This window comes from Artemia franciscana, chromosome 17 (genome assembly GCF_032884065.1).
Source record: "Artemia franciscana chromosome 17, ASM3288406v1, whole genome shotgun sequence".
Taxonomy (NCBI): Eukaryota; Metazoa; Arthropoda; class Branchiopoda; order Anostraca; family Artemiidae; genus Artemia; species Artemia franciscana.
In genome coordinates, this window is record NC_088879.1 from 18019422 (window position 1) to 18039202 (window position 19781).

The 19781-nt window shown below is 36.6% G+C and overlaps 2 protein-coding genes across 2 annotated transcripts in view; both read left to right on the plus strand.

Moving 5' to 3' along the window:
• LOC136037950 (leucine-rich repeat-containing protein 49-like) overlaps nt 1–6873 on the plus strand; it is a 52487-nt gene extending 45614 nt beyond the window's left edge. Inside the window, exon 8 of the mRNA XM_065720834.1 lies at nt 6579–6873. Within this exon, the coding sequence (XP_065576906.1) occupies nt 6579–6785 (207 nt within the window). The 3' untranslated portion in view covers nt 6786–6873. The remainder of the gene's footprint in view (nt 1–6578) is intronic.
• A 5419-nt stretch (nt 6874–12292) lies between these two features.
• On the plus strand, nt 12293–14848 carry LOC136037503 (CSC1-like protein 1). Its single transcript, XM_065720222.1, has one exon. The coding sequence runs from the start codon at nt 12293–12295 to the stop codon at nt 14846–14848; it is 2556 nt and encodes an 851-aa protein (XP_065576294.1).
• Nucleotides 14849–19781: the final 4933 nt, after the last annotated feature.

The window sequence follows — 19781 nt, forward strand, 5'->3', positions numbered from 1 at the left end:
ATTTATTCTGTCTTTGTGTAATATTAAAAAAATGGCGTTTTATAAATTTTGATTGGATCTATATGGGGAGAAAGGATTCAAGGGTGAGGGCTGGTTGACCTTCAATCACTTTTGACCTTATTTCCAATTAATCGAGCATTCTGCAAATTTCAATGGCCACTCCTCCCATAAAAATCGTATGCGACATGGGACATAACTTAAAACCCTTGCTCCCTAGCTTTAGGGGTTGTGTTAGCACTTGAGGATTGTTATATGATCTCTGGACCATTTTAAACAAAATGTCTATTATCTCAAAGTTCGGATCATATGTATTTAGGGAAAGGAGGACTTGAGGGAGGCTAGTGTTCCTCCAATATTTTTTTTCTTAAAAAGTGAAACAGAACTTTCAATTTCCAATGAAATGGGCATTCCTTACGCTTTGCACGGCCACCCCTTCCAAAAAAAATCTTATATACCACCGAGGATGAATTACAAACCTTATCCAGAGGCCTTGGAAAGCTGTGTCTATCCTGGAGGTATTGTGATATGACAAAAACCTTATCTGCCACCAAGGCATAACCTACAACATCTACCCCTGGGTTTTGGGGGCAAGTCTGAAAATTTTGATCTAAAGTTAGTCAAAAGATTTTAATTGAATACTTTTGGGGAATAGAGAGCATTGGCTGGGGGCTAGTTGCCGTCTGATCACTTTTTGTTCCAAAAAGGGATTTAAAACTTGCAATTTTCAACCAATGAACCCCCCTCCGAAGCTTGTATCACCACTTTTCCATTCAGGCGTGGTTATAAGTGCGAATATGAGTGAATGTGAGTGTGATTGAGTGATCTATCCTCCCTTTCATAAGTACATTAAATTCCTTTGCGATTTATCTTCCAGTTCTTCCCTTGGGGCTTTAAGGGGCTTCTGTCGACTCCCGAGGTATTGTTATATGATCCTTGGACTTGAATTTTTGTTTTGAACAAAATGGCTATGTCAAAATGTTGATAAGATGCATTTAGGGTAAAATGGGTGTGGAAGCTGGGGGATTTATGCTCCAATCACTTCTGACTATTAAAAAGGGAACTAGAACTTTCAATTTCCTATCAAATGAGTCTCTTGCAAGGTTTACACGACCACCCCTTACACAAAATCCATACAATCCCTGGACGCCAGAACTTCCAATTTCAGATCGAATGAGCATCCTATGAAGTTTCTACAACTACACCTTGCATGTGAAGTGCCTCAGGAGAAAAAACAAATGATATAAAAAATGTTGAAGCATTATGGCCTTTACTATAGGCAAAATTATAGTGTTTCTAGCGTCTGTTATTACTAATTTACGCTTCAGACATTTTTTTATTCACATAGTGTCTTTTGATTTATTTTAACATTCCTCTAAACATCCATCAGAACTTCCGATCTCAAATCAAAATTTACCTAATTTCAAAATTTACCTAAGAAGTTTCTACGACTGTACTGTGCATATGAAGTGCCTCTGAGGAAAAGGACATTAATGATAAAAAAATATTGAAAACTCATGGCTTTTACTATAGGCAAAATTATAGTGTTTATAGCCTCTGATATTCCTAATTTACACTTTAGACATCCTGCATGCACAAAGTGTCTTTTGAATTATTTCAACATTCCTCGAAACATTCCTTGAAAGTTTCAACTTGATACAATTAGCCGCAAACTAATAGTCTTAGTAACAGAAGCAGTAATACTTAGAGCAGTATACACAGAGTGCCTTCTAGTCTCTTCAACATGCTTCTCAACTGCCCTGAAAATTTCCAACTTAATACTATAAGGTGTTCCTAAAGAATTTTTCATATATCCTTTATTCATCCTGGACACTATCCATTCACGTTTCACCTTATTAGTACCCTTAGTTTCAGCAGTAGCCTAGTGGTATTAGTCGTATTAGTAGTGTCAGTTGTTGCAGTAATTGCGGTAGCAGTAGCAGTTGTAGTAGTAGTAGTAGCAGTAGTAGTAATTGTAGTAGCAGTAGTATTTATATATTGCGATATAAGCCTTTAGGATAGTTTGCCATCCTCTTTATGTCCTGAAAGTTTCAACTTGAAATACCTGGTTATTTCCAGATATTATTTGGACACCCTTTTGGAAACCTGCATGCAAATAGCATGTTTTGATTTAGTTCAACATCCTCCTAAACATTTCCTTAAAATTTTATCTTAATACCCTTAGCCTCAGTAGTATCATTTGAAATAGTAGTTGTAATAATAGTAGCAGTATAAGCAGTTGCAGTATGCACAGTTAATCTTTTGGTTAATTAATCTAAGCTGGTCCTGAGAAATCGCTCGTACACCAATTCGGCAACTTGAATGCACATAGTGCGTTTTTATCAGCTCAGTATTCCTCTAAATATTCCCTGAAAGTTTCATCTTATAAAAGTTTCCTTTTATAGAAAAATGAAAGGTATGAGATGCGCTATTTCAGTACTACTGACAAACCATGAAAATTGTCTTTCGCCTAAACAATTGTTTGGTAGTAGTCGTAGTAGTAGTGGAAGTAACAATAGTTACAATAAGTACATAGTATCTTTTGCTTGGTTCCACAACCCTCTAAATATGCTCTGAAAGTTAAATTTAATAGTCTAAGCCATTATTTTTGCATGGCTTCTATGATTTTTGGCAATGTGCATTTACTTAAAGTGTTTTTATTTAGTTAAAACTTCCCTTATACTTTATCTGAAAGTTATGTATGGGCACCATTTATTTAGTAAAAGCAATAATCGCAGTAGCAGTAATGGTGCTAACAGTGTGCAGATACTATTATTAAGCCTTTAAAATCCCCTTCAACATACACTGAAAGTTTTAGCTTAGTGCTCTAACCCATCCCTAATACGTTTCTGATCCGCCCTTTTGAAAACTCGTCTCACATAATGTATTTTGCTTTAGTTCTGCTTCCCCTCAACATTCCCTGAAATGTTTACCTTGAAACACTTTTATCTTGACTACACTAACTACATTGAACTTACTGCGAGACGCCACAGACAGTGCATCGTCCACCAGTGGAAACAAACCGAAGCGAATGAGACATGGATGGCGGGCAGCTAAAAATGAAAGGTATGAGATGCGCTATTTCAGTACTAGTGACAAACCATGACAATGTCTTTCGCCTAAACAATTGTTTGAGCGAAGCCTAGTGAAAATCAAGATGTGAAAAACACCTAGAACACCAGGTGTGACGAGATTCGAGGAAATCCTCGTGTGCCCCATCCGAGACAGCCGCCCGTTCTTAAGCTGATAGTGCCCCATAGGCCCACTATGCCTAATTTTCTCTTGGCTAACTGCGATCCTTTTTTAACAAGATGGAAGACTTTAAAGTCCTGCTCAGTAGCAGCAACATAGCTTTTGCTACTGCGACAGAAATTTGGAACCTCGATGAGGCCACATGATGGATTGCTGGATATAATTCATTTCTAAGTACTTGAAATAGCCGAGGTGACAGCAGCCTCTGCGGTGGTGTAGGAATCCAAGTGTGGAAAGACATTTCTTGCAAACTCCTACCTGAACTCACCAACCCAGATCGTGAGGTTATATGGGTAATGTGCAAAATCGCAGGCTTGTCTCGTCATTTTTCATGCTTGATAACAGTAACTGTGCATTACCATGAAAGCGAGAAAAACGGGCGTGACCTAGTTTTCTACCTCCAAACAGCGGTTGATACACTTAGAAACCGATATAGCAGTCATGTTTTTATAATTGCTGATGATTTTAACCAGAAAAGAAAGCTTTGCTATCCTCCAGCCTTTCTCTTAATCAGACTCTGAATGTTCCCACTCAATCGTCTGGCAGTACCCTTGATCTGATCCTTACAAACACTTAGGACCTATACCATCCCCCGACATCACTTGGACCAGTCAGCTACACTGATCACTAGGCCCTTTATCTCGTAGCCAAGAGGTCTGTGAGAAAGCCCAAGCTTTCATGGATCATTACCAGACCAATAACTGACTCTGCAATCTGTGAATATGGCCACTGGATCGCCAAATTCGACTTCCCAGAGGTTTCAGCGGACGTTTTTATTGAGTAAAGGTTGTGCGCTTTCAGCGAAAAAGTGTACTTCAAGTACCTCGAAATATTTCCAACAAAGACTGTGGTTAAAATTGAATAAATCAAATCATGGATTACGCCCACTATTGAGGCCTTGATCCGTGAGCGCAGCTGTTTTAACTTGAGTGGCAGGAGAAATTAAGAAGCGACCAAAATAGTTTTAATAGTTAAGATAATCAGAAATGCAAAGCGCAATTACGGTCATGAAAACGTAGACTCCCTGCTCAGTACTGGACCAGCCAAGTGACGCCACTGAGTCAAAGCTATGAGTAGAGATGTTTCGAAAACTAGTGTCAAAATATCTGACGATAATGGGCGAATACCTGGGTTCAGTGACGTTAATACATTTCTTGCCTCCCTTTGTACCTGCCGTAGCCCCCCAAGAGAAAGCCTCAATTCTTGATGATTTCCCCAGCAAAAACACAATGGCACTCAGTGAATTGAAGGTGCACAGTGAAATCAGAAAAGTGAAGATACGCGTCTCTCCTTTCCCAGGCGAAATCTCTGCAGAGCTCATACGCGAATTTGCTTTGTTCCTAGCCCTGCCACTCTCGGCTCTTATAAACCAGAGCATTGCATATGGGACTTTCCCTAGATCGTGGAAACGGCCTACATCCGTACGACTCCCAAAATGAACCCACCCAAGTCGTTTGAGGATTTTAGGCCAATCTCCTTAACGACATACCTAGCAAAAGTGAAAGAATTGTTCATCCTGCGGTGGCTACTAGAGCATGCAATCAAGAATATCCAGAAATACCAATATGACGGACTCCTAAAATGTGGGACGTCTATATACCTAGTCAGAATGTTCGATCGGATCCTGAAGTGGCTTAAAAAGCAAGGCTGTTTTCTCGACCTAGCAGCCATCGACTTTCGCAAAGCTTTTGATATCCTATTACACCTAGTGGACTGTCAAAATCTGAAGCGAATGGGTACTAAACGCCAAAGGTTAGCCATTGTGCTCGATTTTCTGTCTAAAAGACATAAAAAAGTATTTGCTTTACACGAAGAGGACTTTGACTCAGAAGATCCTAGCAAGCATACGAAACTGGTAGGAATAACTCTCCTTGCCATCATCAATTACTTGCTAGTAGCACATAACGACAAATACAAATTTGTCGACGATTTGTGACTCTTACTCGCCTATCTTCTTTATGACAATGTCCCCACCAAGCAATTCCTCGAAATCACTTTCGATGCACTTAGTTTACAGTGCTCTGATACGGAATTGTCTATTAACTCTGCTAAGGGAAAAGTATTCAGACTGAGCCCACCAAAGATGGACTTTCCCCTCCTCCTGAGGTCCCTTTTCCTGTTGTTAATGAGGTGAAAATACTAGGTGTCATTTTCTCTCATGATTGCACCTTTACTACCCATGTTAATAGTATGACCGGTAAATCTAACTCATCTTTGCAAACCCTTTCAAAAATGCGTCACTTCGGGTGCAACACCAACAGTCTTCTACGGGCATACTTTTGCTACGCACGCCACAAACTTGAATACACCTGTCCTGTCTGGGGCGCGTCAGTATTAAGAATCGCATATCTAATGTAGGAACTAGAATCAGTTCAAAAACGGGCAGCCAGGATCATCCTGATTAATAGAGATATTTCCTACCATGATGCCCTAGCAACCCTCGAACTCCAAAGTATGGAGTTCAGGAAACCTTATCCTGAGGTTCGGCAAAATGATGCTGTCTAACCGTACTCACCGTGACATTTTACACCCAGAAGCCCCGACAGTCAGCCGTACGAGAGCACGCACTTGTGCCTGTGCGTGCTCGGACAAACCGCTACCAGAATTTTTTCGTCCTTATTTTTACATCATTATATAATAGTGATATAATAGTCAAGATTTAAACTCAAAGCTGACCTCCTTGTTTGTAGCTTTAAACAAAATGCCGAAGAATACGTCGAAAGAATTGAAGCGGCGTAAGACTATAGGAACTGATAGTAAAGTGGATGGAGTTTTGAAATAATTGACATCAAAAATGTTAATAATTTTAACTTGTATTTTGAATATATGACAACTCAAATTGAAATCTAAGAGTTCAGACAGAAATTTTTTCATTAAGTAATCATTCGTTTTCAACGGCTGAAAACATCTTCGTTGAAAAAGAAAAATGAGGAGAGCATTAGGGCCTTGGAGGGGGACATGTGGGCCTTGAGGGAAACTTGGGGTCTTGGTGGGGGGCGTTGGGTCCTGGACGTGAATATGTGACCCAAATTCATTTGTAAGCTCGGTAATAGAAAACTGATGTGATCAAGACTATTACATTACAATAGTGATACCTTACCGGTTGTAGTTATTACAATTTTTGGAGACCGAAACAACTTTCATTAACCATCGAAAGAATATGTCTGTCCAGTAGGCATCTCAAGTCACTATGGTATGAATATTTTCAGAATGATGCCAAAAAAAGGTGCCAAAAAATAGATCAATGATAATACTTACTAAAAATCCAATTGTGAAATTTATTTTATTCTCTCTTTCATTCATGTATAATTAATTACGATAATTTTTAGGACGAAGCAAGGCAAGAAAGCTCTAAGGCTATTTGTCAGCTAATAACTAATGGCTTAAGAATGGAAGAAAACATCACTAAATTTGAAGGATCCTGGGATCTCATTCTGGAAGGATTGATAAAATACTCTGTAAAGGATATGATAAATATGAATAAATATAAGAGCAGTTGCTTACAAAAATTGAAAGATGAGATCCAAATCAAATAGAAAAAGTTTATTATTATTTTTTACATTAAAAGTAATTATGTATTCAAGTGATTTTATATTATTTCTTTATAAATAAATTCTGTAATTGTTTTATTATTTATATATGTTTGCTATATTTTAGAAGAACATTTAAAAAGTGATGCCATCATAGAAGCTCCTTCCCAAACCTTTGACTTTTTAGAAATTACCGGATGTAAAAATTCCTACTTCGATCTCAAAACCCTTCCTCTGAGCAAAAAGAAAGGGGTATTGGTCTGTTCGTTTATGACCGCTTTCTTCTGAATTTAGTCTGAATATTATTTTTCAATAATCACGATGAGCTAATCTGAGCTAATAGTTAACCGTGACAGCTAAAAAGAACTTTTCCTTCCATGTCAACTGCCCGTGTTTATTTTGTCCTCCTAATCGGAAGGAAATACAGAAAAGAAGTTTAGCTTGATTATGATAATATTGTATTGATTTCGTACAAGCTAAATTTGTTTTCATGGTCATCCTTCTCTTAGGACTTTTAATTATCTTAAAATTGATGACTCGTCTAAGAAATTACTGCAGCTACTACTACTAATAACTCACTGCAGCTTCAAGTTGCCTGAGGACAACATAGCTAGAGCTCCTCCTCTTCCATCTCAATAAATTCAAAACCCCCCTCATTGCACCCTACCAAGAAGTTCCAATTTCTCTCAAATCTTTCCTTGTGAATCCTTCTAACTCTTTCGTGGATGACCTTATTTTTGTTTGGCACGCCAAAGACCTTCTTAAGATTGAAAACCTTCTTCTTAAGAATATATTTTTGCACAATGACTCATACAACTTCCAAAACTCCATTCATTGTGGTAATGTTTTCATGTAGGATCCTCAAACCATCCATATAATTTAAGTTTAGGAGTATTATACATCTCTATTTGATTCCATGGTCTCCCATAAACTTTTCTGATGTCTTTAGAACAAGGTTCATTAAAACATTTCATATAAATAGGAATAGAAAATAGCCTCGCTTAACTCCTAGTTCAAAACAAAACCAGGTATTAACCATACTTTCCTACCTCAACCTTCATTGTATATTTAGTAATAAAATATTTTGAACAACGTATTTGCATATTTTCATCATGTTTAGAGAAACAGCGCACTCTCTACCACATATTTGCTTGTTATTGTTTTATTTTGAGTACCTCAGCTTTTCAAAAACATATGTTAATATTTTCATTATATTTCGAGCAACAAGGCATTTGGAGCAACATATTTACATATTTTAATCGAATTACGAGCAACAGCGAATTTTAAATCAAAGATTCCTTTAGTTTCACCGTAACTTTGGCATAATTGCACCGTATTTTGAGCAAAAAATATGTTTTGAACAACATGATTGCACCTTTTCATCGTATTTCAAGTAACAATACATTTTCAAAAAAATTGCATATTTTCATTGTATTTTGTACATCAGCACTTTTCTGAACCACATATTTGCATGTTTTCTCGTATTTTTAACAACGACACTTTGAACCAAACGTTTGCAACTATATGTAATTATTTTATTAGGTATAAATTTTGTTTGTTTTTATTGATGTCTTTTAGTTTTACTGCTGATGATGAACACTGTATATGTTTTCGAAATATCCGGTTAAAAATTTTATATCTGTTCACTATCGATTAAAAGGTTTCATCCGTATTTTGAACTGTTATACTTTCGTCCTGGAAAGGCAGTGTGATCTTCGAAGTAATCAAGATAGAAATGACTCATTCAAATCCTAATGGAGACAAAAATCATTAGGATATAAAGGTGTCCTGAGAAAAACACCTTGAAAGAAAAAAAATCCTGAGAAAAAAAAACACGCTTTGAAAAACGCTTTGAAAAAAGCACTGACGAAAAGAAATCCCGGAGGAAATGGAATCTCTTAAAGTAAGATGTGACATGCCACGTGTAAATCGTCTTTATGTAGCATCCCACGTGTGCCCCCTATCACTAAGTAACACCCAAGTGTAAGATTGCGTTACATCCCACGTATGCACTGTCATTACGTAACACCCCACGTGTAAGCTGATATTACATGACACGTCACATGTTCGCTGTCACTACGTATTATCCACGTTTTCCATCGTCATTACGTAACATCCAAGTCTGCGCCCGTCATTAAGTAACACCCACGTGCGTCACAATGTAACACCTACCTGTACACTCTACTCAGTTACAAGCAGAGATTTCCCCACGGGCCCCTGAAATCTAGAATTTCACAAGAGATTGTGTGTTCCTTAACATAAGTTAATATTTCCCCTTTTACATAAGAACTAAAGAAATCACGAAGAAAAAAGGCTTAAAAACATTTTGGAATATATTTAAGCATCTTGAGAATATTCTAAAAAAAATATATCACAATAAAACTGCCCCTTCTTGAGCAGCAGACTCTAACACGTCAAAACCCTATCATGTGACATTCAAATAATTTCTGGGGTAAAGTCACGCAAGATTGCGTCACTCCCAAAAAATCTAGCTAAGTCACGCAAGTTTGCGTCGCCCTCAGCTCCTATGGCGTAACAGACACATTTATCTCTTAGAAAACATTTCCTATTATGTAACAACCAAAAGTTAACATTACCTATGACGTAAAATGCCCCTGAAAACACTGTCTATGATGCCCTACTACTGGCTGTCTTGAAAATTAGGGATAGGGATGCGTTTAAAACTAGAGATAGGGATAGGTTTAAAACTAGGGATAGGGATGAGTATAAAAGCAGAGAGGAGATACTACTCAGGTTTTAGATCTTCCAAGCTGCTTAGTATTTCTTGGTGATAGCAATATTTCGCATTAGCATTTTTAGAATTTCTAGTAAAACGTAATTGAATATTTGGTTTTGTTGAGCTGAATATGTGTGGTTGACAGAAATGATTGAAACGGAAGTTATTTGGAAATTATTAAATGAATGAACTTAATATAGATATATTACTTATATAGATATATTATAGTAACAGGATTCCAAGCTTCCCTCGGGATCTTACACTTAGCATGTGGCAGACTTGCATATTTGTAATTCTTTCTGTTGATTTTCTTCTAACTGGAGATTTATTTAAACTTCCACCTGATGCTATGACGTCATCATAGGCTTGATGTGACCACCAGGGAAAAATAAATTCCTGTTTAAACTCTTAGTCTAGATCCCATCAATGTCATTTTATGAGGACAGAATTCTCACTATGCCAATTTTCCAAAAAAAACTATCAAGCCGATTTCCAGGAAAAATAGAGACTTATATAGACAATTATTGCTCATTTAATTGATAAGAATTTATGCAGGTCTTATTACTTAAAAGAGTTTTCCTGAGGAGAGCTCAATTTTAACTACCATACAGCATTATATAATCGGAGGCCATTTTCAGATGGTAGAACTCCAAACTTCACGCTAGTGTTTGACTCTTTCTCACAACACTACTTTTTACAACACTAAAAACTTTAGCGTAAAGAGCAAGGCGTTGCGGAGGGGACAACCCCTTTCATATGCAGAATAATTTCTGTTCGTTTTAAGTTTTAGTGTCGCTCCTTACTTGCAGTTAAAAAAAGCTTGTGGTTTTTACTTAAATTCTGAGCGTTTTTGAACTAATGCATATTTTGATTTTGGCTCACCGCACATAAATAATTAAAACGAAACTTGCATATTTTTTTTTCTGCTAAATGGCTTTCTCATAGTTTTGATCAGAAGATTTTGATACGAAAAAGGGGATGGGGGAGGAGGCTTAGTTGCTTTCTGGTTTTTGGTTACTTAAAAAGGCAACTAGAACTTTTTATTTTTTTACGAACGTTTTTATTAGTAATAAATATTCGTAACTTAAGAATTAACTTGCGTAACGAACTTCAATATTTGTATATTTTTATTACGTATATGAGGGAGTTTGCCCCCTAGTCAATACCTCGCTCTTTAAACTAAAGCTTGAATTGTCCTAATTATTCAAGAATGACCCCTGAATCCCGAAGGCCGTAGAATAAATAGCTGAAACTACTAAAAATACTTGAATGTGAAGAGCGAAGCATTGTGGAGGAGATAAACCAACTTATTTACGTAGTGATTTTTGTTTTTCTTAGGTTTTAATGCTGCTCCTCACTTCCAGCTGAATTTTTTTTTACTTATTTTCTCATTGTTTTTCTTAAATAATGCTAGAAAATCCTGCGGCGCCTTCATGGAAGTTCTGTTCCCTCATGATAAATTCCTCCATGGAAAGATCCTCTCACGTAACCCCCAACCCCCTTCAACACGAAAAAGTCCCCTCAAAAAGGTCTGTACACTTCCAAATAACCATTTCTAAATGTAAACAATGGTCAAAGTTTGTAACTTGCAGCCCCTCCCTCAGGGACTGTGGGGGATTAAGTCGTCCCGGAAGACATACTTATTAGGTTTTTCGACTATGTTGAACAAAATAACTATCTCAGAATTTTGATCTGATGAATTTGGAAAAAAATGAGCGTGGGAGGGGGTCTAGGTGCCTCCAATTTTTTGGTCACTTAAAAAGGGCACTAGGGCTTTTAATTTCCATTAGAATGAGCCCTCTTGTGATATTTTAGGACCACTGGGTCGATAGGATCACCCTTGGAAAAAAAACAACAAATAAACACGCATCCATGATCTGTCTTCTGTCAAAAATTAGAAAATTCTACATTTTTGTAGATAGGAGATCGAAACTTCTACAGTGAGGTTCTTTGATACACTGAATTTGATGGTGTGATTTTCGTTAAGGTCCAGTGACTTTTAGAGGGTATTTCCCACTATTTTCCAAAATAAGGCAATTTTCTCAGGCTCGTAACTTTCGATGGGTAAGACTAAACTTGATGAAACTTAAATGTTTAAAATAAACAAAAAATACGATTCTTTTGAAGTCACTAATGGTACTAAAATTCTGTTTTATAGAGTTTCGGTTACTATTGAGCTAGGTTCGTTACCACGAACTGTTTGATTAGTGTAACTTTTGTTTCAACCATTTTCTATCTACCACACCCATCCAGCTTAACAAAAGCCGTTTTTTTTTGTTTGTTTTTAATGTGCAAATACGACCTTTTTGTTATCATATGATAATTTACATGGCAAACACAGAACTGCTTAGCAGCTCGGAAAATCCAAATCTGGTTCAAAAGCATGGAAAAGTATATAATTTCAAATATATTTTCCATTCAAGGAAAATACAAATCAAATTTGAAATCTTGTTCAAAATACGTAGGCCTATAAAGTGGAATTCTAACTAATCACTGACAGCAAATTGCTGTATGAAGTTTAAATATTTAAAGCCTAGGACTATAGAAAATAACCAATATCAAAACTTCAAAAGAGAACGTAAGCCTGAAGTGACTACTTTTGGCAAACATAAAAAAAAGTATTGATAGCAAAAGTATCCAGAACGGCCTATGAGCTTTATCCAAAGCTTTTATTTTTTTTTAGTGGTCAAGCTACAAAAATGCACAGCATCGTTAAATGTAGTTAAAGTTATACATAACACGAACATATGTGTTTAAAACAATGGGTGTATAAAACATGAACAAAAGTATTTTCTTACAACCTTCTACGATAAATAGTGCTCTGAACAATTCAATTACTCCAATGACATCAAAAGCATCTGCTAATAGCACTACCTTTATTACTGGAATGATCAGTGATAATTCCTGTGGTGCATTGTTAAGCAAACGTACTCTTATCCTTTTTAACCAGGGATACCAGGGAATACCAGAAAATACAATGATAAATGTGATAACGTGGATGGCTCTAATTCTTCTATTTTGCTGGTTGAGAACCAAATTTAAATCTTTCTATATGTGTGCTGACATAAGACCTATAGAAAATGAAACTGATACATTTGGCTTGAATAGCACTCAAAGCACGGCATCAAGCATTGGGAGTATGGAAACATCACAGAATAGCACCTCGGAAGATACATGGGTTTCCCGGCTGGTCAAATCGCTTTCTTGGATTGGGTCTACTATCAATCTTAGCGAAAATGACATACTATCTCGTTGTGGCGAAGATGCTATTAACTATCTCAGATTCGAAAAAATGTTGATTTTGTATGTATTGTATTATATGGGTTTCGGTATGGTTGTCATATTTCCCATTAACTCCTCTGGTGAAAGGCATGACAGAGCTCAACATCCGTTTGCTGCGACAACAATTAGCAACATTGAAGACAAACTTATTGTTTCTCAAATAGGTCTTTCTATTCTTTTATCGGTGATTGGCTTTTCTTTAATACGAACCCTTTCAAATGATATAAAACTACGGAGATTGGAATATCGAATAGCTAATAAGTTAATGGTGACTAATATACCGGTGGACGAATGTAATGAAGAAACATTGAAGCAGCACTTTAGAGAAGCTTATCCCAGGGTATCTGTAGAGATTGACGCGCCACGTAATAAAGTAAAAGTGTACGAGCTACAATCAAAAATAAAGAGAGTTGAACAAGCTATTCAAAATGTAAAGGAGCATAATGCTCGAATGAAAGAACAGATGAAACTATGTCCCTACAAATTCGGTTATTTGTGCTATATCGTCGATTATTTTAATATTTTTAAGAAGGTTGATGCTCTTACCTATTATGAAACGAAAGCAGCTGATCTCACTAGACGCCTCAGTAAAGAAAAAGAGAGAGCTAAATACAAGTCACTAGGGATGTTTTTTGTTAAATTTGAACGTTTGGATGATGCAAAAAAATTTAAGTATGATTATACATTTGGAAAATACTGTAATAAAAAGTCAAAAAGAGAACTCGGGATATCAAGTAAATCAAAAGTGTTAAATTCAGATAACTGGAAAGTTAGTTTCGCCCCTCTTTCTAAAAAAAATATTTACTGGGAAAACATTAAAGTGAGTTCAACAAACCGGTGTCTTCGTCAAATGGTAGTTCACATTATTCTTTTTTTAATTTTTATGTTCATTTCCACGCCCCAATTGGTTGTAATATATCTCGGGCATAATTGGAAAGACCACCTGGTGAATGAGCTAGCGAAGTTAAACCCCTTCCTCTCCGAGTCCTTTCGTAGCCTTTTGTCGCTGGGAGCTGCCGCATTACTGCCTTCTCTGATATGGTTATCAGACAAGTTTTTAAATCATTGGACCCATTCAGAAGCACACATATCTTTGATGATTAAGACATTTGTTTGGCTTGTTTTCATGGTCCTTCTTCTACCAGCACTTGGACTATTGAGTATAAATGCGTTGGTGCTGGGCGACATACTTCAAATTGGTGATACATTTTACAAAACTTCGGATTTTTTCCAAAGAGTGAAGTGTGTTTTCTGGTCAGATAACAGCGCCTTCTTTGTCAATTACATTATTACTGCATCTCTAATTGGAACTGTGATGGATTTATTTAGGGTTGGCACATTGATTTGTTACATCTGGTGTTTGGCTTATGCAAAATCAAAAGCTGAGCATTCTGAGGTATTGAAATATATAGTGGGGTTTGACTTTGATTACGGGACTCAGTATGCTTGGATTTTGTTAAAATTCTGCATCATTATCTTCTACGGCTTTTCTTCCCCATTGATCACGATACCAGGTTTTTTTTTCACCGTACTAAAATACTATGTTGACAAATACAATGTTTACTATGTTTATTCTGAATCTCAAGTCACAAAGCAAGTTCATTACGTTGCCATCTACATGATGATAGCCTCATTAGTGCTGACTCAACTAGGCTTCTTTGCATTATCATTTTCACGACAAGGAATGAATGGTGTCACTGAGTTTTCGCTTATTGGGTTAGTGCTTACTACACTTTATTTGTGCTTAGTATTTTTTTCCAAAATATTCAAGAGATTTGGACCAATTTTCTACAGGAATCAGAGCTTAGAAGAATCAGAAATAGTTTTGGCAAGATTAGAGAATGCCAACCAACCTTGTGAAACTGAAGAAATTACTGACACCAATGGAACTTCTTCTGTTATCGATGAGTCGAGCTGCTCTTTTGTGTCCGATTATGATCATGAAGACTACCAAAGCATCGTATCAGACAGGGATAATGTAGCAAAAAGGTCAGATTGTAATTGTCATTGTCACAGTCTTGATTCAATTAAGTCTTCATTAAGTAACTAGACAAAAACTGAAGAAGTCAAACCCAAAACCAAATAGTGATTGCCTATGGTTTAAAGTCAAAATAGTCTTATGTATTTTTATGTTTTATAGTTCTTAGTGTTTTTTGTATTATAGTTGTTATTATCTTATTTTGTGTAGAATTTCATAAGCAAAGAAGAAATTCTGTTATAGAATTTTTAGTCATTTTGTGTTATAGTTACTAGCAAATTCTCTTTGTTATAGTTGTTAGCATTTTTAAGTGTTATAGTTGTTTGCATTGTTATGTGTTATAGTTCTTAGCATTTTTATGTGTTATAGCTGTTAGTATTTTATGTTTTACATTCGTTGGCAATTTTATGTGGTATATTTGTTAGCATTTTTATGTTATTTAGAATTTCAAAAGCAAGAAACTCTACTGTAGGACTTATAGTTGTTACCGTGTAATAGTTGTTAGAATTTGCATATGCTATAGTTGCTATAGCTTTTACAGTTGTTGCCATTGTTACGTGTTATTGTTGTTAGTATTATTTTCGATTAAGTTGTTAGTACCATAATTAATATTATCGTTGTTTGCATTTTAAGTGTTATAGTTATTAGCGCTATGTGTTATGGTTGTTAGCTTTTTTGTGTTATATTTTCTTGTCGTATAATTTATATTATAGTTATTAGCATTTTGTTTGTTATGGTTGTTATTATTGTATGTGTTAAAGTTTTCAGCATTCTTATTTGTTATAGTTGTTAGCATTACTGTGCGGTAGAGTCGTTTGCATTGTTATTTGTTACAGTTGTTTGCAATTCTATGTCTTATATTTGTTAGCATTTTTATGTTACGTAGAATTTCAAAAGCAAAGAAGATTATATTTTTCATTTTATTTTAGTTATTAGAGTTTTTATGTACTATAGTTGGTAGCATTTTTACGTAGTATGCTTGTTAATAAGTTCAAGTATCATAGTTGTTAGTTTTTTAAATGTTATTTAGAATTTAAAGAGCAAGGAAGATAATCTGTTATAGAATTTATTATTTTTTGTGTTATAGTTACTAGCATTTTTATATGTTACTAGCTGTTGGGGTGGCGCTTCGCGCCACCCCAGCACCTTGTTGGCGGGGCGCTTCCCCCCCCCCCTAAGCCCCCTCCCCCGCGCGCGTAAGTCGTTACGCGCCATTGTAGTTGTGTCCCTGTGTACCACCTATGAATATAGATAGATTTATATATGTGTTTTGAACTACGTAAAACTTGCGAATATACAACATTCTTGGCTTTCCCATTGTCTGTGCATATACAAAGCCTTATGTGCTTATAATGACGTCATATGTAAACGCTCTTTTTACAAACAAACAAACATGCATACACACAACTCGTTTTTATATGGATAGATAGATAGATAGATACAATACAAATTAACTGCGTAAAACTTGCGAATATACAACATTCTTCGCTGTCCAATTGTCGCTGCATATAAATAGATTGTCAGGTTTACCGACCCTCGAACATGCAACGTACAATTGTCCATGGGAAAAACAATCAGTATTAAGATCTATACCACATTTTTCTAATGATTGACCTTGAGTTTTGTTGATGGTGATTGCAAATGCTAATCGAGTTGGGAATTGCAATCTTCTAAATTGAAAAGGCAGATCCGTTTGAATAATGGGAATGCGAGGAATAAGAACAGCCTCACCCTCAAAAGGCCCTGTCAAGATTGTGGCCTCTAATACGTTTTCCATTGTTTTTTTTTACGGCAAGTCGCGTGCCATTGCAAAGCTTTGGTGGGTTGATATTTCTGAACAGTATTACTGGTACGCCTATTTTTAGTTGTAGCACGTGTGGTGGAAACCCTGAAAGATCCACGGAATTTAAAAATTCAGATGGTGAATTAACCGCCTCATTTGGTTCCAAAACTGTGTCGACTGACTTGTAAAGGACTGCCTGGTCTCGAATCTTGGTCAAAACAATATTGTTGATTTCGTGGAAGTCTATATTTTTGGGTGCAAGAATCGCTCTTTCACTTAGCCATTTATTATTTTTATAATTGTTTAGAATATTCGGAAATACTTTTTCAATCAATTCATTTTTGGACGTCACTAAATTACAGAATTCAGCAGGTAGTTGTATACGTCCTGAAATTGAGTCTACTGTTAGATTTCTGTTTCCAATTGCCAGCAATTGATCTGAAAATGTTTGACCAGAGTCATCGTTTTGCAATCGGACACGCATATTTGTAGTTAATTTCAAAGTTTTTACTTGTGCCCATAAATTAGAATTTTTCAGGCAAGCATTCATTTCGTCTGCAGGGGTTGATCTAGGTATTATAGGTAATATTTTCCTGAAATCTCCCGCAAGCAATATTAATGTGCTGCCAAAGGGACTCGAATTCCCTCGCAAATCTTTCAAACATTGATCCAGAGCCTCGAGCGATTTTTGTGTGCCATTGTGCACTCGTCCCAAATAATAAGTTTGCATTGCTGCAATACTTTACCCATCCCAGATGATTTGGAAATATTGCACGTGGGAGTTTCTGTAGAATGCAAATTCAGAGGCAATTTCAAAGCGGAATGAGCAGTTCTTCCACCAGGCAGCAACGTTGCGGCTATTCCAGACGACGCAATTGCCAACGCTATATCATTTTTTGATTGAATTGATGCCAGAAGCAGTTTTATCGCAAACGTTTTACCAGTTATCGACACAATGCATTATCGTATCATAAATGTCTTTTTATTCCGACGTTAACTTGGAAATGTCATTTTGTACATACGACAATAGATCACTCGTACTGTAAATTTGTTCACGATCCAATTCTACGCATGTCGAAACAGCAGCGGTACGATTAGGTGAAGGCATTCCCAAATCCTGAAGAGGTTTGTTTGCCATACATACGCACAAATCTTCTATAATAACTAAAGTGTAGTTATAAATTTCTGATGTAAAATCAAAAGTCATATCTGACGTCTCTAACCGTTTTCGATGGAGTATATCTTCGGACATTTTTGATTTATATTTTTCCCTTAACTCTGTAGGAGCTGATGGAGAGCAAGTTGTTAGTATGATGCCAAACAATGCACGAATTTGACTTGGAGTTGACGTTTCGCACGCGTCATTGATGCAGTTATCCCAGTGTTGGTCATTCTCCAATAAATTTTGAGCTTGGCATGCACTACGGTAAGTGTCATGTATAGTACCCTTTACAGTTCTCAGATACTCAAAGGACGTCGGACCGGGTACATTCACCAAAAGCAGGCGTAGAAAGAAGCATTCATGTTGATTGGGGTGAACGGTGTATAGTCTTCCTATCATGGTATCTTTGAAGATGGTAGGTTGGCCGTCGACTGACTTACCCTGGTTTCGACGTTCAAATACTTTATTTTTTATCCACGTGCAATACGAAGGCACTTCAGTATACCGCAGTTTTTTTGCAAAAGAATCATTTTTGCATAGCGAAAAAAAGCAGTTAACTTTGTATCCGGTGGATTCAGGGCTCTTTGTTGCACGTTGGATTCTGAAAAATAAACACGTTGACCATTCTGTAAATGTACCGCTAAGTGAACAACAGCTGGACTACGTTCATGTATCGGAAATGAAAGAATTCGCCAAACAGCTTCATTACTGCTTATGTATCTTCCAGCCTGATATTGTACCATTTCGTCGGTATCTTTGATTTCGGACTGCAAGCCAAAAACTGCCATGTCACTGCCTTTGTTGACGTATTTACATATGTATTTGATTGCCTTTACGGAGTTACAGTATTCAACGTTTATGTGTGCATTAAATGTTTTTGATAATAATGGGGAATATGGAACAACCCACTAGTTATCTACTTCGTTGGTGGTACCATTACGCTTCTTTATTATTGCTGTTTTACCGCCATCTTCCGTAGATCTTCTTCTATATTGTGGGTAACCATCATTGCCAGTAATTGTGCTGGATACTAAAATCGAGGATATTGCTTTGTGCACCTTCCTTTGGCCATGCATGGTGAATTTTCGTTCAGCGCACCGCAAGGTCCATGTATCATATTTTTTACAACAATATCATATAACCCCTTATCGACATTTTATCAGGTATTTCAGCGGAAATCACATCATCAATTTCGTTAGAAGTAATTTTATTATGTAGCCAGATTAGTATGTGTGCTTGTGGCAAACCTCGTTTTTGCCATTCCACTGAGTACATCCAGCATCGCACTGACCCAAACACTCTTGGGTCAAAAGTTCTACTATGTAGTTTATCAGTGATTTCAACTTTTGCCGGAAGACAGGGGCCGTAATGTCATGTCTATGAACCGCCGATTGTCCTTGAAGTAAAAGCTGCTGTATCTCGTCCCAAGATTGATTACATGTAAATGTAATAAATAAATCTGGACGACCATAGAGACGAACATACGCAATAGCATCTTGAGCATATTCATGCATATGACGGGGACTGCCAGCGGATATATAGCAAACGTTCTGATTCAAGTTTTGCATACATATCAACGACATATTGGTGAAACAATTGACGGCATTTTAAAATATAATTGTCTTCATCCTGCCGAATCATTAGTATATAGGTATAATAATGTATTGCACTGCATTTTTTATTCATTTCTTTGTTAGTGGCTGGATTCATCAATTTAATATTAAAGTGATAGCCGTCAGCTCCATCCCAAAAAATGATAGGATATTGTAGGGCATCGTAGCATCGATGAGTTTCAGCAATTCTTACCAACTGAGCGTTTCGCTTATGAAGAATAATATCTCGAGGTAAAAACTGATCACCGACCATAACGATTGCCACTTCCTCGATAGTCGGAGCATTGTATCTACGCACATGTTGGCCAGGAGGCGTTTTGTCAGCGGAAATAACAATTTTATGCGTATCAGTAGGCATCAAATCGATGGCTGTTTTGAACAGACGCACTAAATTATTATTTTCGTGGAAAAAATGTTGCAATTGGGAAACGATTGTCCTTTCAACGT

Bases quoted from the DNA above. Each gene is read 5' to 3' on its own strand.
- LOC136037503 (XM_065720222.1), top strand. From the start codon at position 12,293: ATGAACAAAAGTATTTTCTTACAACCTTCTACGATAAATAGTGCTCTG.